Source organism: Dermacentor andersoni, chromosome 2 (assembly GCF_023375885.2).
Source record: "Dermacentor andersoni chromosome 2, qqDerAnde1_hic_scaffold, whole genome shotgun sequence".
In the NCBI taxonomy this organism is placed as follows: domain Eukaryota; kingdom Metazoa; phylum Arthropoda; class Arachnida; order Ixodida; family Ixodidae; genus Dermacentor; species Dermacentor andersoni.
Genome location: NC_092815.1, coordinates 107,715,669 through 107,741,285, shown reverse-complemented (window position 1 = coordinate 107,741,285; position 25,617 = coordinate 107,715,669). Strand labels below are relative to the sequence as shown.

The 25,617-nt window shown below is 42.2% G+C and overlaps 1 protein-coding gene across 1 annotated transcript in view; it reads left to right on the top strand.

Annotated features, from left to right (window-relative positions):
• Window positions 1–25,617, top strand: part of LOC126541462 (prolow-density lipoprotein receptor-related protein 1-like) — a 230,185-nt gene that overhangs the window by 98,573 nt on the left and 105,995 nt on the right. The window contains 15 exon segments of the mRNA XM_050188197.3: window positions 2,875–3,162; window positions 3,790–3,918; window positions 5,274–5,411; window positions 7,194–7,319; window positions 7,477–7,606; window positions 8,085–8,402; window positions 11,712–11,836; window positions 13,249–13,374; window positions 14,655–14,833; window positions 14,835–14,889; window positions 18,334–18,514; window positions 20,823–21,027; window positions 21,786–21,975; window positions 22,891–23,019; window positions 23,668–23,793. Of these exon segments, the coding sequence (XP_050044154.2) occupies window positions 2,875–3,162; window positions 3,790–3,918; window positions 5,274–5,411; window positions 7,194–7,319; window positions 7,477–7,606; window positions 8,085–8,402; window positions 11,712–11,836; window positions 13,249–13,374; window positions 14,655–14,833; window positions 14,835–14,889; window positions 18,334–18,514; window positions 20,823–21,027; window positions 21,786–21,975; window positions 22,891–23,019; window positions 23,668–23,793 (2,445 nt within the window).

Genomic DNA, 25,617 nt, shown 5'->3' with positions numbered 1-25,617 from the left:
GAACAAAGGAAAGGGAGAAAGTGATAAGATGATCATAAGAAGAAAAAGTAGATAGTTGATTGCCATTGTTGAGGGATAGTTGAAAAAGTAGAGGCAGTTGAGGGGTTTAAAGGACACATTTTGGAACCCATAACAGGCCCCGTAATCTCACTGAACACCACTGGCTATCTGTATGCTCTTTTCTCCAACATGAGGAAAGAATGCAGCATGCTGCATTTTAATGTTTCTTCATCTTGTCGGTGACCACAAGTTCTTGTTTTGTTCAGATGCACTTTTATCAGACACCCGAGTGCAGCTTTGATGTCTCACTGCTGTCATTCTAGGGTAGACAGAGCAATGAGGTTGGTCATAGAGGCCACTGACACCTGCTTGAAAAAATTGACAAACAGATTTTTCACAAGCCTCCCTGGAGAACTAAGCAGGTTTACAGGTTTACATAGAATCAATTGAGATAAAAAAAGTGGATTTCATATTCAACATAAGCACAGACAATTATTTAGAGCTTTTCAGCATCATGACTCAAATATATATATTTTTTTTAATGTCTTATACCCAACTTTTTTCATATGCACACAGCAGTAAAATCAACAATAAAATTTTCAGTTCACTGCAGCATGTACTTCATTATCTTCTGCCATGTGTACGTGGCACTTTTGTTTTACAGTGAAGCTGTTAATGCAAATAAAAGTGCTAAAACACTTTAAATGCCAATTTTCAGTTCTTTTTTTAGAAAGCTACAGAACTCACAAAGCTTATATTTTGAGAAAATGTGCTCAATAATAAGGGTAATATGCAGGCCAGTTTTGAAGTGTGTGTGTCAATTAAGGTTAAGGATTAAATAAACATTGCTAAACCCTTTTTTTTTCCCATTTAGAGGAGTTAAATGAAACGCTTCAGAAGTTTCTCCACTTGCCTGAAAGGGCCAAGAACGACAGAGAGTTCATATTTGGAGGAAATGGGGACTCCTCTATGGGCGACGTGTGCTGAAATTTTGAAGTGTGTAGGTGAATTATGTGCTTTGAAAATAATTACTGAATACTCGTCTTCACCCAATTTTTATCTGCTATACAAGGCATCGAGTTGCTTTCCCCTTGTCTCCTTAAAGAACTAGGCAAGGCACGGTGTTTATACATCGTTGAAGTAGGAAGTATGTTGTTAATCACGAACAATAAATGTTTAATCTATGTAAGTTATTTACAGGCATTGTAGAAAGTTACTTATTCAAGTGTTCCAGAGTGTCACATTGCCATTATTCGCAGTGTTTCTCATACTCTGTGGGGTTCTCCTCCCATACTCTTGGGACAAAGGAACGACAACACAGTAGTGCAAACAATCACAAGGGCATTTATTGCACCTTTCATAGATCAATGCCAGCTAGCCGAGTTGCTATCCCCAAAACATGCCGATGGGCGTGCGACAAATCTAGGAAGTCCGACTCACCGCGACCGGATAGCGAGCGAATATGTTCGCCCCATGCTGGATCCCAACGCCTGGTCGTTTGCGTGTACGGTCACGCCAACGGTGGCGCGTTCGAAGGCGGCCACGCGAGACGGTCTCACAGAAGCTTGGATCGGCGCACGCGCGGCACGGCACGTCCATACTGCTTGCTGTCCCAAAGCAAAGAGGAAGCGCCTTCCGCTCCGGCACCCAAGTAACCCCGCCGGTAGCAGTGCAACACTCGCGCCATCTCTCACGCTGCGCTTCAACCACTCCGACCGCCGCGGGCTCCAGGCCACGTTAGCCGTGCGGGAAAACCAACATATCAGGGGACGCGTGAGGGCCGCGCATCCCCACAACTCCTAAAACAACTGTACATGACAAAACATTCAGATTCGGCAAAAATATGGAAAGTTTTAAGTGTAATGTGTGGCAAAGCCTCATGTTTCTGGCTTGAACGTACACTTTGGAAATAAATATTGAACCCTAGTTCTTTTGGTACTGTTTCCTTGTGTGATACAATGATTGTACTTGATTTCTCAGTTGTCCTTGGTTTATACAAGCCATCCAGTTCATACATTTTATGAAATCAAGGGGTACGGGTAATGTGTAAGCAAAGATAAATGTGTGTGGGTTAATTATGGCCTTTGCAATCAATTACTGTGTAAGTGCTCTGGAGCGTTATGAGTGTGCTTTATGAGCAGCACGAAATTTAGCCAGCTTCCCTGGCACAACTACAAATGCCACCAAGATCAAGATCAATGAACTTGGGGAGAATGCTATAGTAGTACATTTGTGTGCCAAGTTAAACAAATTGTGCATCAACTACAGCGTTTTGTAAAAAAGTTCTTTAGCAAGTGCTTAAAAGCCTCACACTGTCGTTTTCCACTGTTTTCCAATGTCCCATATAGCTCTGCATTACACAACGTTTACATTTTGAAGAAATGTGAGGCATTTTAACTGCAATGTGTCCGGAAATTTTTCTGCTCCCAGCATTACATTACAGCATTACAAATAATTATTGGACTTTCAAATTTTCGGTATTTTTGTGTGGTTTACATGTGTATTTTAAGAACAATGCAGAATTTATGACTGCCTATGGAGAACTGTGAAAGCAACCGAGATAACGGGGGGCGGGTACACTATAGCCAATTGTCTGCCGAAGTGAAATGTGTGTGGATAAATCACTGCCTTCGTGAAAATTCGTTAACAAGTGCTAAAAAGCGTTATATGCAGTCAAGTTTTCAAGCAGAACAGTTAATATGCAGGCCACATTGAAGTACGTGATTTAATTACAGGCATCTAAAACTATTATTACAGTTGCTCAAAGTAAGCAGCTTCTCTGTAAATTGGGTTTTGATTCTGCAAGGTCGTACAAGTCTGCTGCAAATTTTTATACTTCCTTAACATTCAATTTCTGCGGGATTTAAAATGCAGGCTTGACAGTGGACTTTGAAACAAACTACTTGTACTGGGTGAACCGTGACCAAGGCATGGTCCAGCGACTGCTGCTGACCAGTCCAGATCCTGTGGTTGAGAGCCTGGATGTGGCACTGGGTGGAGAACAGCCACATGCTCTCGCCATCTACGGTTCACAGCTTCTGTTGGCCACTGACTATGCCATACATGTTGCTGATAAGCGCAGCCCCAGAAATGGCACTGTCCTGCGCAACAACACAGATACTGTGCTCGCACTTGCTGTATATGATGCAAGCCAACAAACTGGTAAGGAGCACTGTTACCTTTTCTCTTTCTGGAAGACTTCCAATGTCATTTGGCAGCATGAATCACTGCAGCAGATTGTATGTCATGCTGTGCCAAAATGTTTGCCTTTAAAAAGCACAGCTTGCGGTAGAATTACACATCATTAGCTGACATTATAATCTTGATATTTACTTTTGACCCTCTGAGAGACGCTCAGAGTTCCTTATCATACTATATTTGTGGTCATTTGGAATCGGTTAATTAATCAAACAGTTCAGTATCGAATAACAGAAATGAGATGCAAAGCTACCTCGACTGATAGCTATGACTAGGGTCCACCCTAGTGAAGGATGCTGTTGCCATGTTATATTTCTGGAAATACATTGTACCAACCAACTCTGATGGCCAACCCTTCATTTATATGGCAATCCAGTTAACTGATTTCTGCTCATCGAGACTACTGCGTGTATGAAGCCCATGAATATCACTGAATTTGCGAAGCTTTTTCTATTTTATTGGCTACGATGTGTGTGGATTGATTCAGCTGCCTCAATAACTAGGAATTTCTTTAATGCTGTATGAAAATGAAGCGCCATTGTTGTACTGTAGGTCTGTTTTTCATGGCCGCCTGTTTTATTTTATGTTCAGGCGAAAATCTATGCAGCAAGAATAATGGAAACTGCTCGCACCTTTGTTTGCCGACATCACAAACTACGAGGGTCTGCAAGTGCACAACCGGATTCCTGCCTGATCCAAGTGACGAGACTAAGTGTGTCGGTAAGAATTAAAAAAATTGTGTGAACTGAGAGCTTCACTAATTATATATCAGAATAACATTCCACAGATATTGTTTGTGCAAACACCCGAGGCTTTTCAAAACGACTTTGAGAGGTTTCAGTGCAGTCAGCATTGTAACTGACTGCTAATCAACATCAATATCTCTGACCTTGTGGACAAAGAACAGGCAGGCACCCAGCGCGGGCTGTTAACGCATTGCAGTTACAGCAAAAAGGCATAAGCGACCAGGCAGAGATGATATAACAAACACTGATTGACCAACTGAAAATTTACTGCATGCATTGCTAACTTTTGCACATCTCTACAAAATTACCCAAGATGTTGCACATAACATAAGACAAAACTTACTGTGTACTGCGCACATAATCCATGCCCATACACACTTATGAACTGCTGCACATTTATGATGCTTGCTGCTCATTCGTTCATATTTTCTGTGTAGTTCATCGTGCCTTTTTGCTTTGACCTCACAGAAGTACCTGACACAACTTTTTCAGATTGCAATATTTTTGCAATAAACGCAAGTCCAAGCCTTGGAACTCTAGAAAAAATATTGGCAAGTGTTAAAGTGTCCTAAATTATTTACTGTGGTACTTCTTGCCATGAACCAGTTTCGGTACCTAGGAGGTGCGTGTGTCACATGAAGTCGTGATACACTAGCCCACTCCACTATTGCGATACCTAGCCTTATTGCTAAATGGCATCAGCAAAGTTTGCTCACTGGATGTCATGATGTCACGATAATGTGGATGACCTTGGGCCCTGCATTTGATACTAGCTTTGCTTTAAAGTTAAGATACCTTGTGTAACTTCTTCCCTACTTTTGTACTTGATAAGTGTGAGAAGCACATACATATCGGAGTTTCGTCAAGTGTACCCGCTGTGGTGGCGTAGTGGCTATGGCGTTGTGCTACTAAGCCCGAGGGTGCAGGATTGAATCCCGGGCATGGCGGCTGCATTTTGATGGGGGCGAAATGCAAAATCGCCTGCGTCCTGTGCATTAGATACATGTTAAAGAACCCAGGTGTTCAACATTAATCTCGAATCCCCCACTACTGTGTGCCTCATAATCAAATTGCTGTTTTGGCACATAAAACCCCAGAATTAAATTTTTTCTACAAGTTAAAAATTATGTGTTGTTAGCCCTTCGGTGCATCAACGTTTTTATTTTTTTATGTCAGAGATTTGTTCTGTGCTGTAACATGTGTCATGCGTCGCATTGATCATGCACTCTGTATGCTCTGAAAAATTTACTCGTATAGAGGTCTGCTGCTTCAAAAATTGAGTTGTCCTTGTGTTTCTTAAAATTGTTCTTTTTTTTTTTTTTCCCTCAGGCTACGCTGAATTCCTTTTGTACTCCATCAACTATGAGATACGAGGCAACTCCTTGGTCTTGTCATCATTACCATCTGAGCGTGTGCTGGCTCCCATCTCCAGAGTCTCCATGGCAACATCTATTGACTTTGTTGATGGTTGGTAGTCACATTGTGGTTTCTTGATACTCCACAAGACAGTTTTGAAAGCGTGATATATATATTGTGGCAGAGGCATATTACTGTCGAATTAATTCTGTAAAGGGGTTAGTTGTCTCGGGTTGGAGGTTTTACAGCACTGGAAAACTAAAACACAGCAGAAAGACAGGAAGGGCACTGATCCTTGCGGTGTCTTCTCCTTGCCAATTTTCTTGCTGTGTGTCTGTGTTCTGGCACTGTAAGTATGCGAGACTATTAAAACTAGCAAGCCCAGCTTTCCATCTTAACTACTGCCCGAGGTTTGTTTGTGATTTTTTGAAGGATATAGGAGCAAAGGTAGGCTATGGTAGGTGAAGGGGAAGAACTGTTGCTGAGTAGGTAGGAAGAAATTATGTGTGTCACGAATGTGCATAGAAGAGACTGTAGTGAGAGAGGGTATGGGCGGTGGGGATGAAGTTGACAGTTTTGTCATATATGCAGGAACTAAGAAGGCACAGAAAACAAGCATTGGGTAGAGTTAGTTGACCTGAAATGCACTGTGCACCCAAATTCTTGTCAAGTGAAGCCATTGCTTCAAACAGCCATCTATCCTAACATCCTTCTAATGCATGTGTCATTGTCAGTGCTGCAGTTCTCTGTTTGGAAGCATTGACCAGCTAGCCCAATTACATTTACTTATACTTTTTTATTCATGTGAACTGTGTCACGATCGATGACATGCCACACGTCCTGAATTTCCGCTTTATTTCCCGAACGCCAACCTTCCCCACCACACAACCACACTCCGATTTCTCCCTGTTTGCCACTCTCTCCCCGCACACTCGCACGCTCGCGCCGCTGTCTTCCCCGCACTCACGCCACCTCTTCACCGCTCAGTCAACTACTCTTGATCCCGCGCCTGGCCTCCGAGAACCGTGGCTCCTCGTCGCGGGTCTTGGGCTCGCTTGCCCCGGCCCTTGCGCGTCACAACTGGAATGCTTGTGTTAATGCGGATTACTTTTGGACTGTCTGGATACTGTTTTTGCTACACTAGTCAAGTACAGCTGCACATATAACATCTGATGCCAAATAACTACTTGTGTTCTTACTGTAGAAATAGAAGCTGGCTGGTGCCAACAGCACTGTCAAGCTTTTGATTTTGGGTAGTTTTGTGGCTGTAAACAAGCTGCATATTAGTAAACAAAGTGGGGACTGTGATAATGAGTTAATGTATGGGTGTAGGTAAAGAGAGCAGATGCGTAAACTGGCTTTCTGCTTGTTTTTCACTATCTGCTATCTTAAGTGATAAGCATGGGAAGGAAACTTTTTAAAACTTTCCTCAAGCTATTCATTTTGCCTTTTGACTGAGCATGTGTCTGTGGAATTTGTCCCTACTGTATAGGTCGTTAGTATGAACATGGACTTATTCATGCATATTTGGCTAGAAGCTCAGGCGAGTTGGTCGTAGTTCATAATGGCGGTATTGCGTAGCACGCGACTGTAGGAAGAAAAAAGACGGAGAAGAGTAAAGAGCGCTCTGTCCTTTTTCTTTTTATAGTCGCATGCTATGCAATAGTACCGTTAGGAATTATTAATGCACTGCAGGCACTGTGGACATTCCATCTCTTTTCCTTGTATCAAACTGACAGCAACACCGCTGCATCTTTATGAGATATTCTTGTGCAGCTTGTCTGTAGGAACCTTGTTTTTGCCTGCACCATAGGATTTGCTGACTCGGTTTTGAACTTTGTTTATTGTCTGATTTCTTCCTTTTTTTTCTTTGCACATCTATTTTTCTTTCAGAATACATCTACTGGGTGGATTCAGAAGGAGGGAGCATCACACGAATCCACAGAGACATGACTGGACGAGAGACTGTTGTTAGTGGTCTTGATGCCATTGAAGGACTTGCAATTGACTGGGTAGCAGGTAATCATTCTATAAATTATCTGTTTGGCTAATTGAGCACAAATGAGGTCGAAGGATGGGGCAGTGGTTTGTTCTTTGTTGCACGAATAACTATGAACACTGTGAATCTATTGAAATGAAGCCATGTATATGAGCATGCAAACTTCCGCTTTTGTAGGCAACATGTACTGGATTGACCCTTCGTACGATGTCATCGAAGTGTCGCGGCTCAATGGATCCGGCCGATATGTTCTCCTTTCTGGTAACATGGATAAGCCCCGGGCCATTGTTGTGCATCCGTACAAAGGGTAAGTTCTTGCTTGTTTGCTGCAGCATGTTCTCTTGTTTGGATATTAGTGAAGGGAACAGCACTTGTGTGCTATTAACCTGATATGAAATTCTTTTAAGGCATTTGACCTGCTCTGATAACTTGAAAAGCTGTAGTTGTTAAATTAGTTAGGAGTTTGAACTGTCCTTTTTTATTTGGCAAGTGCACAGCCATGATCAGTATTGACTGTGGCACAGAAATATTTTTGGAAAGCTTAGCATGAGCCGATGACCTTTCATGTGAGAGAGCTTGCATCATTTATACGGAACTCTAGCAACATAACTTTTGCTAGAGCATTCTCAAGAAATCTAGCCGATCATGGCAAATAAGGTGACTGGGATCAATGTTTACGAATGTTTATGATGTTTTGCTAAAGCTCACATGTTGTACATTTACTTGCTGTCAGCAGTGTGGGGGCTTTGTCTTCATTCGTTTTTGCTTGTTTTGCTACCACACAGGTATATCTTTTGGAGTGATTGGGGTGTACCACCAAAGATAGAACGGGCAGCTCTGGATGGCTCAAACCGCATTCTCCTTGTCAATGCATCAGTACAGCTAGTGAATGACCTGGCCATTGACTTTGAAGAAGACAAACTCTACTGGTGCGACTCGCGCACCGACACAATTGAGAGGGTCAACATGGATGGCACGGGACGTGAGACTGTCTTTCCAACACCCTCGGGAACAGAGGAGGAAGACACGGAGGACTCGCATCGTCCTCTCCAGAACCCTTTTTCACTTACAGTTCATGGCAGTTATGTCTACTGGGCTGACACGTAAGTCTCTTGCTACTTGCCTACTTGCTTAGCAAGTAAGAATGTTTCAAGCTCGAATCAGATTTTAATATCATGTACTCCTAATAGGAGTTTTCAGAAAGCACATTTATAGTAAGCAGCTGTCTTGGCCATACTCACCACTGATTCAGCCCGCTTGCTTTTCTTGTTTCAAAAAGTCTCCGTCTTTCCCTTATTGTACAGCCCTCACTCTCTGTTTGCTAAGCTGTAATGTTTGAGGCAGTCATCAGACAGCAAGAGATGAAAGAAGTTAAGCGATACTGACAGCCATTTTTCTTTCTTTTTATTGTTATGAGCCACCTGTCCTGTGGGTGAAGATGTTGCATAGCAGACAAGAAAGAGGACGAGCTGTGGCACCAGCCCCAGTACACTGGCCCCGGTTTCATACACCACAGGTGGTCTTTGTACAAACATTGATTAACCCCTTAAATGTACGTATTTGGGAGGTGCCACCTATTTGTGATGTGCGACAGAGTCTAAAAATCGGCTATGATGACATCTACCCTAACAATGCAAAATATATATCTCAAAATATATTAAATGGACTATTGTAGGATCATTTATTGAGTTTAGGTATACATACAGTCATCGCAACAAACTCCTCACAGTGTGGAAAAAAATCGGGAATTGGCATTTAGCTCCTACTCTAGACTGGTCATTCTCAATTAGGATTCCGGACTACTTATCCGTATTTCAGGCTGAATTTCTAGCTGTAGTATTAGCGTTATGTAAGCTAAATTAATCAATATTGACAGTAATGATAATAATATATTCTTTATCTTTGTGTACATCGCTCACAACAAATAGTGGTGCTAGCCTTTTACGTACACTGCATTTTCTAGTGCCTGACCACGTAAATTTAATTAGATTACATTGGGTGCCTGGTCATAAGGGATTACCGTATGCATGAACAAGATGGCTGACAGTCTCACGAGAGTGGCCCTCAATGGCCCTGTACTATCATTACTTCCGGCATTAGCTTACCTAACTACTACTGGGTACAGGAGATATGCAATTTATCTAGACTTTTTGAATCCAGTGACAGCAAATTTTTCAGTATATCGACACCTCCTATTCCCTTGGCACAAAAATTCCTTTCACACCAGAAAAACTGAAGTAATTTTTACCCAGTTACGCTGTCGAACACCATTATTAAACTTTTATCGCCACAGGGCAGGTCTGGTACCCTCCCCTCTGTGCCCATTCTGTGCAGTAGATGAAACCATTGATCATTTTTTCTTATTCTGCCGCCGTTTTTCTGCTTTAAGGAAAAACATGTTAGAACCAACGTTCACACAACTTGGTTTAAATTTCTCCATTTTAAATATCCTTTCTCTAGGAGCCTCCTCTCTTGCTAACTACCACAGGTATGTCTGCTCAGCCGTGGAGGAATCCATAGTTGTTTCAAGGCGTTTTTCTTAAGTTCTTCAAACATTATTTTTATCCGTTTTCACATGACACTTTTACCAGTTTTTGTACTACCAACATCTTCCTAATACCATCCACATCTTGGCCAATCCCCCTTAGTGAGTACGCGCCATCAAAGAAGGAAATCCAATCCAATCCAATCCCCACCATCGTTGTTGTTGTAGTGCCACTCGCTGCCACTGTGTAAATATTGTATGTAAATCCTTTGTGACATCTCCCCGTAACATCTTTGCTGGAGGTACAGGGCACAGCTCGTCCTCTTTCCTGTCTGCTATGCAACGTCTTCTTTGTCTGCAGGACAGGTGGCTCATAACAATATTACACGAAATTTCCGTGTTCACTTGTGAAAACCTTTAGGTAACTGGGGCCATGTTCTGGAACAATAACTTTCAACATTTCTATAGGCATGTGCAAATGTAGATTTTCAGTTCGAGCAAATAGTGCTTAGGACGACTATTTGTAAATTGAATATTTAATAGTTGTACAGAGAAATGGCTGCAAACTCGTATGCATAGGAACCACTGCATATTGAAATTAATTACTTGTTCTCTAAAAGAATGAGACCGAAATTTAGTGCACTAAAACTGGTTAACTAGATGTAGAAGATAGAAAGGGGTTAATGAAAGCAAAGCATGATGCAACCACCCTTGTGCACGTAGGAAGTTTATGAGAAGAGCACATAAGTAAAACAATGCACAATGTAGACTATTGCAGTGACTAGACAAAGCATAAACAGAATATAATGGCAAACGAATGCTTTTATTCTGAATAGACGTCTCAGACTTATTAGATGGATCAGTGCACATAATGTGATCGGAGACGGCACGTGCATTAGTGTATAAAGAATGTGTACTTGGTCTCATTACAGTGCCCCGTTCCACTCTTTGTATGCTTTACTGCACATCGGATTTGATTCACCGCTTAACACAACTGTATTGATGCAAAGCTGAATATATAAAACTATCATTCAGAAGTGTGCAAATAGTGATTTCTGAGGCTGATTTGAATATGAATCGAGTAAGTGGCCAGAAGGGAATTGAATCGAATATAGAATAGTTGTCCAATAATGAACAGCCGTTATCACAATATAAAATTACATTCACGTCCCAGTATTGTCCAAGTTAGCAAGTTTCTGTCATGACATAGTACGTTATGAAGCGTTGTTCGTTAAAAGCACAAATGGAGCATTGGGAGCAGACAAGTGGTTTCTTCACATGTACAGCACTCTTTAGAGAGAGGGAATGATCACTATAAGGCATGTAAAATATGGCTCCCTAAGTGATGCAGCTTGCCCCACTACTCAAGTTTTCGTGTTTTTTTGTCTATACTATGCCTGCGAGGGTGAAAATTTGCTGTACTATTGCTCAAACTTTATGTTTATTTGGATGCAGGTGGCACTTCGAAATATTTTAAAAGTATTTGAAAAATGTTTGCATTAATGAATGGTTACTGTTCTATTCGTTATTCTAATGTTTAGAATATTCGCACACCCCTATAATCATTGCACTTCAAAGAGTCGAATGTTAAATTTTTTTAAAGTGAATATCGAATAGCATAATATTCGAAACTAATTTTTAGAAATTCGTGTATTTTCACAACACCACAGTTCCCAAACTTTTGAGCAATGCGTTACTACTGTAATATCGCAGTGTGGTGACATCAAAATAAGAAATGTGTCCTTCTGTGGATTTCTTTCTTTATGTCAGCTTCTACTGCTCTCATTAGGTGTCAGCTCATATAGAGACTTATATTTTCCTCAAAACAATTGTTCAAGACACATTCTTTGGTTAACTTAACTTTTTACTGTGAATCCCATTGCCAAAGGCTACAGCTGTGCAAAAAAGCTTTTTGTATTTCTTGTAGCCATCGTGAGGATGGATCTATTTTCCGTGTCAAAAAGCATGACCCAGGCCTTGAGGAAATGCTGGTGAACCACTTGACAGATTCAATCAAGGATCTGCAAGTTTTCCACACACGACCGAAGCAAGGTGAGTTGTATGATTTGTCTCATGCTCCAACTTTTACTGCTCGAGAGTGCTTTCAGTGTGGTAAACACTGTGGCATATTAATTTTGCATTGTTGGTATCTGTGCTAGTTAGTGCTATATCATAATCTGTGCTCCAAAACTTTGCCTATGTGTTTCGTGATGGGTAAACAACACAAAGATGGAACACAGCGAGAACAGGACAATGCACCAACTAACCACCGTTTGCATTTATTGTCCGTAAAATACATGCTGTACATAGGGTCTAGCAAACAAGAAAAAGAAAGATAACAGTTATACGTCAACATAACGAAGTCAGTAAAAACGGCAATTTGCTTCGTTATATCGAAATTTCGTTACATTGAAATTCAAGCTATTATGCAAATAAGTACAGTTTATGATTGATTTTTCTTACACAGAAGGGGTCGGGAAATTTTCTGAATTATTTAGCAATTGGAAAAAACAAATTTGATTGAGAAAAACATTCATTTTGTTGAATTTAAGAGTTGGCAACAAAAGATACTGTTTCCTGCCGTGTCGACGATATCTTCACACTGACGGTACGGAACTAAGCCAGCCACGCTTTCGCGTCCACTCTGCCCCCGTGGCTGATACTGTAGCTTGCAGTGGCTATGCTGTCATGAAAAGCACCGTCAGCGGGGTACATAAGCCTCATCTGCCTCTCACTTCACGTGTTTCTGAAACTTGAGATCAAGCAACCTCCAGTACGAAACAAGACAGCATGCCACGCCATCTTGATCTTGGCATGTCTGCTCTCTGCACATGTGGCACGTTACCTCTGAAACAGGTCGTGTGGGCTACGTATGTGCTCGGCCACACTGACAGCCATGCACAATCACGGCCACACTTGAAATGGGAATGTACACCAACCTGCTCCCCTACTTGCTCCCCTCGCATGCGCTTGATGGTGTTACCACAAGATCACTCAAGCCACCATCCTTCTTGGCTCACCCTCGTACACTTTCACTTGCACGCAAAGCATACAGCGCACACGGCACGATAGGATCTTATTGCACTTCAACTGTATATGGCCGCTTTGGTGGTTGCAGCGCGCAATTGGAGAGGTGGTGTTCGATGTTCGAAAGCAGCTGCTTGTAATTCAACCATTTGACCATCTGCATCCGCAGACGTTTCCATTTGTCTTGATATTTCTTTGCAGTGGCAGTGAAATTTTGTTATTTTAAAATCGTGTATGAACACCTTGTATATTGAGGTTCTAAAAACATGGTGTCCTATGAACAAGAAGTTATAAAAAGATAAATACTTTTTTATAATGAGCATTTTATTATATTGAAGTTTGTTATCAAGGTTTAATTATATAATGAACTGGCACCACCCTGCGATGGTGATTCAAGCACTTGATAAATTTTTTTTTTTCTGTCGGCTTTCTTGTAGAGACGAACAACCCATGCAGTGTGGGCAATGGAGGCTGCCAGGAGCTGTGCCTGTACAAGGGAGACAACGGCCATACCTGCGCTTGCTCCCATGGCCGAGTGGCTCCCGATGGACGAACTTGCCAAGGTTTGTTTCGTCAAATTGAGCTACACAGTCACTCGAGTCTGCTTTGGAGTAGTTAATAATTTATCAATAAAAAAAGAGTTACATTGCGCGTGAAAGTACACAAAGACTCAACATGGTAAATTTTGGCTAACTTTCAGGCGCAAAAACGCATGAAATATGTGGAAGTACTATTAAATCTATGATTTCACAATGGTACTGTGTCTCGCATGCAAAATTTAAACAAGGAAGTTCGAGTTTCATTTCATTGGTTAGTAATAAACTTTTCCAGCATGAAATCAACCTGAGTCACGCACGGCATGTCACGCACATCATGGCATCAACCAAAGTTGTGCACGGCATGTGCGGAGCGGCCGTGGAGAGATGCAGATGACGCCAGTCTAGCCAGTGGCATGGCTAGCTGAGGGTCACATGCTTTTGTCGACCAATTACAGCATACATTGGGTCTTCTTTTTGAGGCGGAATTTCTTCACTGCAAATGTGCAGACAGAGCTGGGTGGTGGCAGGAAAATGAAGACGAGAGACTGCTCTTTCAAACAATATATGAGTCGGCGCGACTGAACGATTGCGGGGGCCGTCACGCGCCATGGAAAAAGCGCTTTTTTTACGAAAACTTTGGCTTATATTTAGCCCACACTGATGCGAAAAATTTATATTACGGCTAAAATATTGATTTAGAATGCACAAAATTTGGCGAAGGGGTAGAATAATAGTAAGAAATTCCAAAATACCGTTCTAAAAATATAAATTTTTTTCTCGATTTTTTTTGTCTCGAGAACCCGTGCCGCACGCGTAAGTGCATGCAAAGAAATGAGGAGGGTAAAATTACAGCCTAATTAAGAGAGCAGTCACAGATTAAATTTGTACAGATTACTGCTATATTAAATCAACATTCTCTTGCATTCACTGTCTGCACTTTTCTTGCACTGTGATATGAGATGGTTTGACACTACCTAATAGTAGTTATTCATTTGAATAACAGCGTAAAAAAAGAAATTTCAATGAACTTGTAGATATTGAGTAACATCCCACCTTAGCCGCATGGTCATAATTATCCAGAAAAAGGACAAAGAAAGTGTTTGCTGGTATGTAGTTCTTCATGTTTGCAGACTGTTTTTTTAGTGACCACGTACTTTGCACAGAGCTGATTTACTCAAGATTCCAGAAGAAAAAAAGGGGGGGGGGGGCACTATATGTAACTCTTTTCACTGGAGCTTTTGTGAGCTTACTTTATTGTTGTGGACAATTTGACCTATACTTTGTTTTCTGCTCCTCTTATGCAGATTACGAAGCCTTTGTCATGTTCTCGCGGGTGCGCACTATAGACAGCATTCACATGATGGACGAGACGAACCTGAATGCACCGTTTCCAAGCATCTCCAGTTCGGAGTTTATGCGCAACATCATTGGACTTGCCTTTGACTACTCTGAGCGCCGCATCTTCTACTCAGACATCCAACGGGGGTAGCATCAACAGCGTTCACTTCAATGGCTCTGGCCACACCGTTCTTGTACAAAGTAAGCTGACTTCACCTTATTCTTTTGCCACTTTGCACGTGACTTTCTTTTCTCTTGTAAGTTGAGGTCACTTCAAGTGTGTTTTCAAACTGCACACGTTGGTTGACTGACAATAAGTTTGCAGAGACATTGCTGCAGTTGCTGTAGGATGCAGAGGTGCAAGTGGGGGTATGCGAATATCAAAATTTTCGAATAGAAATTGAATACGAATATTTAGCATAGAATATCATGTAATGATATGCACATGCATTTATTAGCAAGTTGGTTTATTTGAACAGGTTGGAACTTTGAAACTACATTGTCATTTGCAAAGAAGTTAAACTAGTAAGCGGTTGTACAAAAAGATTGTGTATTTAGCTTATATTAGCTTTAGAAAACAGTAATTTCCTCTAGTTGTCTGCTCTCGCCAACCTGTGCCTTATTATACTGCATCAATTACCTGTAAACTCACCTGTACTTGTACTTGTACCTGTACCTGTACCTGTACCTGTTGACCCTGTACCAATCGCCACTTATCGCATTTGCTGTCAAGCAATAAGCTCGGTATTGGTGGTGGAACCTGCAAAAGAATGCACCCTCGCTGTTCACAAAGCCGTGCCCCTTGCTATTAAGAGGCTGGCTTTCCTGCAAAACTGAGACATCCAGTGGCTAAGCGGGTTTTACAGGTGAAATTTCGCCAGCAGGATAAAATTATCGCAAAATTCAGCACAAAATCAGGCACACTTGCTTAGATTAGACAGAAATAAACGCTAAGAGCCATGTTTGCTCCCGCACAGCCAGCAATATACTCAACTTGTTTCGAATATTCGTATCCAGACGAATATATTCAAATACCTCGTTTTTTAATCAAAAACGAATATTACAAATATAATATTCGATAATATTCTAAATGTTCAGATATTCGCATACCCCTTGTTACAAGCTTATCCATTCTTGGGCAGCACACATATAAAACAAAACATGAGAAAGAATACAGGACAAGCACTACAATGTATACTGGTCCAGCATTTGCCCTATATTCTTTCTCGTGTTTCGTTTTTTAATTGTGCTGTCCAAGAATGGATAGGTTCCAACTCGTCCGCTTTTAAATCCTTCTGCAAGCTTATATTTGATTTTCTTTTATTCCCCGTTTGCCTTGTGGCAAGTCCTCTGGAAAAAATATATAAAGTGTGTTTTCAGTGATGAAAACAAGGTAACTTTCGAAATTTTGTTTATTACTTATATAATGTGTACAGATATGAGCAGTCTGATTGGGTATACTCATTAATTTGACTTTCGATAATTAGGAAAATTGGATAATTTGGACCCATTCTCTCGTCTTGGCAGGCGTATCTATTATTTAGTGCGATGGAAAATAAGCGCACAGGAAGACACACATGAACAGCCAAGAAAGACACAGGACAGGCGCTGTTCAGGACAGGACAGGTGCTGTTCTTGGCTGTTTGTGTGTGTCTACCTGTGCGCTTATTTTCCGTCAATCTGCAATGCACCGGGTAGCCTGTCTGCAGCTGTTGTTAAATTATTTAGTTCAATCAAACGCTTGTTAATTCGGACGTATTTGGCCACACATCAGTTAATTTAAATAACTCTCGGAGCTCAGCGAGTGCGGAGCGCCAGAAATGTGCAATGCAAAACAGCAAAAAAAAACAGCACTGACATCCACCTGAAAGAAGTGGCTCCTCATCACCATGGTAATCAGCGGAAATCACACGGGAATGACAGCACCGCTGGAACATGTCGTCCCTTTCTGTGCCTTGAAAGCCTTTGTTCTTGCATTTACTGCCATGCATAACACCACGACACCCACGTGCCTTCAAAACTGTGTAGCCTCCATGCATGATCGTGTTGATAGCGACCGCGGTTCCGTCTGCAGTTGTCGCAGCAAATGGTAGTTTCGGTTTGACTCGGTGCATGTGTCGGCCGTGTGCCTTCAAAACTGTAAGGTCGCCATCCATCATCACGTCGATTGTGGCCGTGGTTTCATCTAAAGTGGTTGCAGCAAACAGTCGGTTTGTTCTAACTCAGTGCAAAGCTCTCGAGAAGTAAGAGCACAGGCTATATCGCGATGGATGGACAATCTGTTGGTGACCAGCTTACTGACTAAAAAGTTATCAGGATGTGTGCACGGTAGTGAAAAAAAGCATGTCACAGATGAAAGTATGCTCCACAGCAATGCTGGAAAGGAAGTCACGTGGCCTTTGCCATTGCAAGCACTAATCAATCACGAGACAACGAGAATTGCTGCTTCTGCACTGCTTTCGTGCGAAATAAAAACAGGATTTGCTGATTCATTCTGTAAATAAACGTGTGTTCACATGGCAAGTATTTGCTTGTTGTTTTCTTGATAACCTCAATAATTCGACATTTGGTTCATTCGGACACTTTTTTTTCTTTTTTCGGTCCCTTAAAATCCAAATTAACGAGGTTTTGGTGTAACAGGTTTATTTTCCAGGAACAATTACTTGTGCCACGTAGATTTGGACTTCATGTGTGAACATGTGTTAAGTAGCTGACCCACTGAACTGACCCACTGTCTTGTGAAACATCAATTTAGGCATAGACGTTAAGACATTTTGACCTCTTGAGTGCGAGTTTCGTGTACTCCATGATATCATTCAAGAGGGCTACAGGAACACTGAAATGAAATGTGAATGGTAAGAAACTGGTGGTGTACGACACCTTTTGTATGTAATTACTTGACACTGCGGTGCAGCATGTTGGGTGTTGTAGCTCCAAAAGTGAGAATCTGTGTATAAGTCATGCTTGTTTTAATGTAATGCATATAGTGTAAAGTGCACAGTCTATTTTTTCTCTTTGTCCATGCTTCATTAGGGCCTGCCTTCACACACTGGAAGTGTAAATCTCTATGCTTACTGTATTTACATAATTTATTAACTACTTATACATTTATCCTTCAGCTTTTCTCTCTTCATACAGGGCTAGGGGAGGACATGTGCTCTTTACAGGGAACTAATTGAACTGTCAAACTTTCCTCTCGTTAAATTGGTTATTATATTATAAAAAAAAAATCTGGGGTATAACTTTTGTTTTGAAGTGTAGATGTATAAACCAGCAACTAGCCTGAAATGGAAACATACTAGAGAAGTTATGCTCTGTATACAGCCTGTGCTTGGGTAGTTGGTAGAAATTATCCATGAGATCAAATTAAGCCTGTTAAGGTTATCAGGATTCCAGTGCACTTCTATGTCTGCTGCAAAAGAGCTGTTGTGTGTGGTTGTTGTTGTCCTATGTATACAGAAATACCTAGTTGACACTTTTGTTCATGTTTAATGTAATATTTTTCTGTGATTGTGGGGAGGAAGTGGCACATCAATTGTGGCCTAGTATTGTTCCAGCTACTTCTTTCCAAAAGAGTGGCATGCAAACATTTGTGGCAGGCATCAGTCAGTCACAGTGCTGCTCTGGGGCACATTGCTTTTCCAGAGCAAGGCTCAGTTGAAGGCCTTGCGTATGAGCCTGTGAACAATGAACTCTACTGGACCAGCCACAGGGATGCCTCTGTCGGCCGAGTCAGCCTGTCCGACCCAACTGCCCTTCCTGAAAAGATTGTCAAGCTTGGCACTGAAGACAAGCCTCGAGGCATTGTCGTCAGCAGCTGCATCAAGTGAGCTGCTCTGTCATGCCAGCCATGTTAGCGAGTGGCCTCATTACTGCCCCTGAGCAACTTTTTGTTTCCGAAAGTGAACAGAAGCCATTTTAACTGTCCTTGCATTCACTTTTTGTTGACAGATCTGACCAAGAAAATCATTTCTTACGGGTTTTGTGACCTTGCAGCATTAAAAGCAACCAAAGGCCGCATAAATTCTGTTTACTGAAAAAGTGTTAAAGGGGCTGACAACCAATTTTTATGGTACCAGTTTTTTCTGGTGCAGCAGTAAGCTTACTGGTATGAGTGTCCAATCATACAGTGGTAATGTGGAGAGCGCTGTGAAACATCTATTATCAGAATTTTCTATCTGCATTGAGGATGTAATTGTGCTCAAGAAACATGCTGGAAATAGTGATAGGTGAGAGTGATAGCGATTATTCACTGGCATTGATGGGGAGCAGACAACCAGTGCGGCTTTTGCTCTAAGAAAGTGATATTTTGTTTATTAATTTGATGTTCCTGTGATTTATGTTTTATGAAGTGTTGAATTATTTTTACAATAATAGATTGTGTCCGGCTCTACACCCCAGTGACGGCTTCCTCTGAGTAACACAAACCTATATCTCGAACGCCATGCTTTTGTTGGCTCCATGCACCAGGCTTTTTTTTTATCCAAGCCAAGCTAAGTTTTGTTATTGCAGTGCTGGCGCCCATTCACGGTGCAATTTCTCAGTGGCATTTTGTATTTCACAGCGACCACTGAACTCGAGGTACTAACTCGCAAACTCATTTGCATACAACAACCCTCATGTGTGCTGCGATACATTGTACAGCTGTCCTGCTCTGCTGCTCCACTTGTTACCACAAAGGCAGCATCGCTTGTAAGCTTGCACTCATTTTTTACTTGATGTAATACGCACAGAATGAAACACAAAAGCCTAATAATATACATGTGAACTGCAATTTTAAGCAATAAAGATGCCATACTTAATATTGGCCGATTTACGTATAGTAATCTCGTGTACTACTACATCTGAAGTACCAAGACTTCACTGCCAGGCTGCACCACTTAGTGGTTTTGAGACTTTCTTTGCCACTTTAAAATTGCAATTCCTACTCAAATAGCGAACAGCATGCTGGACTATACCACTATAGATTATGGTAATTTCATTTCCATCAATGTCTCACAGCCCTATCTGGACAGTTGTCAGGACCTTTAAATCCACGACCTCTTGTTTGTGCACAGTTTATGTCTATGCTGACTGCACTTTGGCTACGTTAATAGCCTTCGCTATGCTGCTTGCCACAATATTGCTGTTTATTTTTTAGACATAAGAAAAACAAAACAAAACCCTAATTCCATCATTACTAGAACTGCAGCAGCATGTACCCATAGCTTTCCTCTTCATTGTGCTCCACGTAAGCGTCAGACCTGTCTGCAATGCCCTGAATGTAGGCCTCAACATGAAGCAGTCACATCCCGTGATAATGACCTTGTGAGCTATACTACCCTACACGATACGGTGCTATCATATAATAGGGTGAGTCCTACACATCTGAAACACCAAAAAGCAGGCATAATAGTAGCATAAAAGAGCAGTATGTGTTTAAATGAGTTATGGGTGAAATGAAAAGACTGAGCTCTTTTCGAAACACAGAAAGAGCCTGTTAAAACCTGCTAGAACCACGTACTTCGCTGCAGCTGGTAGGCAGAATATCTGACCAGGTATCATTATTCACTTTTCTATATTTCTCTGTCACTGTCACTGAACTGTGCCTACTCTGGTGCGTGTGCTGATGTGAGTCTGATCGTGAAACCTCATTTATAAATTTTGAAGCTATGAAGTTAAAGTGCGGGGATCTTACACGACACTGATGATTTGGCATGTTGTGACACTTTCCTGTTCTTTTTGCCTTTTTTTTAAAATCTCCTTTCTCCTTACCGTTTTGTTTTCTCTTCAAGAGGGGTCAAATGCCAGCCCACTTTTCTGTATGGTGTTTAAATATGTTTACATGAACAATAATAATAATTAACTAAATATGGTACATTTATTCAGCTTGCCACAGAGGATATCACTCGTTCCTTAGGTAGCAAGGCTAAATGCGTTTTATGTCTGAAAATTACCATGGAAAAGAACAGGTGCATCAACACAATGACTTCACAAAATTTAAAGGAATTAGTTCTTTTAATCACACTACTCTTGAAGACGCACCACTGAAACTGTGGTTATAACTAACAAAAGAACTGAGTCCCTCGGATGCCCTTATTCTTCTTGCACACTTCTGGAATGTGCCATTAAAGGGCTTGGCCCTTGCTATGCAGGCGGGTATTCTGGACCAATTGGAACAGTCACCACCCAAGCATCCAAAAGTCGTACCTCAACGGCTACGAGCTGGAGTCAGTCATCACGACCGACATTCGCATGCCCAATGGCATTGCCATTGATCACCAGCTGCAGAAGTTGTACTGGTCTGACGCACGTCTAGACAAAATTGAACGCTGTGACTTCAATGGCGGGGATCGTCACGTAAGTATAATTCCCATTCCGAAAGAAAGCAAACTGCATTTGAGGAATTCTCTTGCCAGTCACTTTGCTTCTTGTACAGTGCACCACATATAAGGATTTTTGGTTAAATAATGAATGTTGTCCACTGTGATGGTTTCCAAACTTTCTGGCCTTGGGGAATACCAGCAGACTTTACAGTGTGCCGAGTGGTGCCACAGGGTTTTGAGGCAATGTTAAATGAGCAACAAATTGATTGAAGGAAAGTGAAAGAAGGGCAGTGTAACTGCAGTTCACAATGCCCTTGCCCTTCTTTATTGAATGTAGGTGAAGAGAAAGTGCAGTGCAGCACTTGCCCTCATCATGCCATGGCACACGAATCAGCATTCATAAGCCAAAAATGAGTTGAAGGGGTAGTCTTCGTTGCCAGGCATATGATGTGTAGCTGCTGAAGGTTGTGCTGTTCTTGCAGAATTTTTCGGAGAGCAGTCTGTCTGTATTATTGTACGCCTACCTGGCAAAAAAAAGTCTAATGGTGCTCTTTGGTACTATCTGAAAGCTGGTACAGTTCTCGATGGCCAGAAAGTTTGGGAAATCCTGCGTTAGTTCATATACAATTGAACAAACATTGATCTAACAAATTATCTGTTTTATTGAAGCAAATATAAAATCTTTAGTTGACGTTGAACAGTTGACGTTTGGGTGCTCCCATTCTGACCTATGGATTACCTGTGCCAAGCCGTTCACTGTCTGTTCTCACTACCCGCACATCACCTGCACAGGTGTTGCTGAGCGAGCACCCGCAACATCCTTTCGACTTGGCCGTATACGGGGACTTCGTGTTCTGGACCGACTGGGTGGCACACGCTGTGCTGCGTGCCAACAAGCATACAGGAGCTGACGTTGTGGTGCTGCGCAAGAATGTTGTGCGACCTATGGGCATCATTGCTGTTGCCAATGACACCAATGACTGTGAGTCGTCGTCCTCCTCCTCCTCCTCGGCTAGGGGTTTTCTTTTTTCTTTTTTAAAGTTTTCCTAGTGTTCTACCAGTACAGTCGGCACAAGCTTTGTTGCTTATGGCCCTTGTGCAAATGCGTGCAGTAATTATTTTTCTTTTCAAGGGGTGGGAGAGAATCTCTAGTTATAGTGCAACATTCAGTGGTCCTTGCTAACTGGATCTAGAAGTATGTTGCATTTTTAGCTTCTTCAGATTGCACCAAGTGCCAAAATATTTAGTAAACAAATAATCACGCTACTAAAAGAGGACAATGAAGAGGTTTGTGGTGATAGATTTCCACACTGTGATGTAGTTATAGCAAACTCAGCTGAACATTAAAGGGCTCCTGAATTGTGTTCAGTCAAAAATGTTATTGTTAACTTGTGTTTTTAAAGTACCATATTTTTCAAGAAGGGTTCTCCTGCAAGAAACTTTTGTAAGGTGCAGTAATAACTGATATACAAGTTTTTGAGTTTGTGCACGTTAGTGGGAGGCTAGCAGGTGTACAACTTGCCACTTAAGCTATTTGTAGCTACCTGTGAACGATAGTCACACTTTTTTTTTTTTTTAGAGTCCTCTGTTTCCTCTACCTTACATATGTCTGTTGTTCCTCTTTTTTATTTTTCGTAGTAAGACTTTTCTTACTTGCTATAACCACATTTTGATTTGGGCAAAAATACTCATTTACTGACACAGAACCTTGGGTATATTAATCTGAATTACTACAAAACAACATTCCGCATAGCCCACAGTGGAACTTTAGGACTAGCCCATACTGATTAATATTAGTTTACTGGTATGCATTTGTGGTTGTTTTTGCTTTCCTGATATTTCTGTTTATAACTGTTGTTTTTATGTATAAGGTACAATTTATGCATCTCTGGTCTAGGCACACTAAGCCCCTGTTCCACACTGAATGGTGGCTGTGAGGACCAGTGTGTGGTTGCCACAAATGGTACCATCTACTGCCAGTGCTTCCCTGGAAGATCACTGATGCCAGATGGGCGGCGTTGTGCAGGTAGGAAGCCCATCATTGTACAACTCGAGCCTTGCATGATTCACATATGTTATTGTCCTGTCGCTGAAATTGCAAAAGATTGTTCAGAGGGCTTTCTTGTTAGCCGAGAAAAGATGTATTGCTCAGCAAGTTGGCACTTAATCAGGCAGTGTGAGTGAGACAACCACAGGCACATACAAACAGGACAGAGGGATGTGTTGCCCGTGGTGTGAGCACATGATGGGAGAATGAGAAGTTCAGATGCTGACATCATGTGGCACAGCATGAGTGGCTCTCATGATTGGGTGCTGGGAGGGCTAGCCACCGCTGAAGTATGTTATGTCGGTCACAAAGTTCTAGTCAGAGGAACTAGGCTTGACCCTTCAGTTATGTTGAAAAAGGTTGCTAATTGCACGAGGCAGGTAAAGACCGTGGTCACAGCACTGCAGCTAGGTGGAGAAAGTGCAGCAAGTGTAACGCACGCGTAATCATCACATGATAATCACACAAGTCTTTAAAATGTCTGTACAGTGGTGGATCTAATGCAGAGGCAGATATCGCACTAAAAGTTTAACAAAATTGTTCCACCAGAGTGCCGCAGGTGCTCCATGCTGGCATTTTTCTTTGTAGCTGTAATTGCGGCCTTGACTGGGACATTTTGCCTTACAGTCAAGATCGCCAACTGTACCAGTGCAGAGTTCCAGTGTGGAGATGGGGCCTGCATTCCTTTTGAGCTTGCCTGTGATGGTGTCCAGGCTTGTCCTGACGGCTCTGATGAAAATGTCATTGACTGTGGTAAGTTTGGTCCGGTTGCACATTTGGCATTCGTTAAAGGGTCCCTGAAGCGGTTCGGACAAATTTTGTAGACGCATAGGGTATAGCTACAGTAAAACATTTGCACCACAATTTGTGTGAAGCATCTCATGTTGAGAGAGCTACACACAATAAGATGTTACCCTCCTCCATGGCCATGCTTTTTCTCCTCACCACATTTTCCAAGTGATCGGGGCTAAGCTCCGCCTTCACTGGCTGTGGGTCATGATGGGGCATTGTGTCGTCCACTTGCGGTTGTCTTGGAGCCAGCGCGTGAAGCCTCCCCAACCTCTCTGCCAGCCTCCTAGAAGTCAATCTCAAGCGAGAGCTATTGAAGCAGCTTGAATTGTGAGCATTCTGTCGCAGCGCCGAGCGTGTCCGGTATTCTGGTGACTACAGGTGAGCTGGGCATTTTGACAGATGGGTGGAAGTGTAAACTAAAGCCTTTCCATACTAATACCGCTGTGTTGAACAAGCTTTAGCTTAGACATACGTTAGTGGCCTGATCTGTCTGCATGGTCCAGCCACCTGGTATCGCAGAGCTTAATCAGCCCCAAACAAAGAGCTAATATTGCTGTAACAAAATGTAAAACATTTTGAACATTTAGAAAAACAATGTAATTATGATTACACTCCTGCCAAAAATTTACGTCAGCAGCAAAGTAGAATACTCTTGGTTACTGCTGTATTACTTCTGTGTTTGGCTGAGCTCTGTGTCACCAGGCGGCTGCACCATGCAGGCCCTTCACATTTGCACCTCCTCTCATCTCTTAAAATGCCCAGGCCCAGTCTGCTTTTGTTTGCATTTACCTGAATATCGGACACGCGAAACACTATTGTGGTATGTAGTAATCCTTCGGCGTGAAGTGGTGGCCACAAATGCATAGATGCTGGTGCTGATCGGATACCGACAACCAGTTCTACAGCCACTATGCTCGCATGTTTGCCTTGCAGAGGGACACGATGTCGCAGCTTGACATGTTGCCGATTGCTAAGTTTGGAGCCCACAACACAAGGGCGAACCATGGTGCTCGCGAAAATACAGATCGAGACCAATACAGGCTGTACAGCTCATGTCAACATGGAGGACGTTGTAACACAAGCAGACAACAATTGCTTTGTGCGGAAGTGCCTGAGTGTAGTGATAAATTGACTTTCTTTTTTACAGATACAAATTACCGTATTCACTCGAATCTAACGTGCACCTTTTTTCCGATAAAACAGGTCCAAAAATTGCATGCGCGTCAGAATCGAGTACGACCCTAAATCCGCATTACCATATTACCATCGGCATTTGAAAAATGACTGCCTCGTACACGCTTCTAGCCAAGCTGCCGTAGCTTCCTCCATGTGCATACCTCCATGTTGTACGTGTAACCAGGTGCTTGTGTAACCTAGTCTACTGTCTGTCCTTCCGTTTTCTGTGTTTATTGAATCAGCATGGAAGCGCCGACTGCGAAGACACGCCGAGTCCACCATGATGCCGCATTTAAAAGGAAAGTTATCATGTGCGCGGGGGCCGCATCACGGGCGTCTGGAGTTCCTGAAACTTGCGTGCGGGACTGGCGCAAACAGAAGGAGAATATTTTCGTCAACAAAGCAACAAGGAAGGGTTTCAGTGGACTGAAGCAGGGCCACTTCGCCGAAATAGGAGAGCTGCTCGCAGAATACGTGCAAGAGCAGCGAGCGGCACAGTGGCCTGTGACGACCGATCTGCTCAAAGTACAGGTGGTGCAGTCAGCCCCTACAGAAAGGGCTAATGCGGAGTGACTTCAAGGCGAGCAGATGCTGGCTCTCAAATTTTAT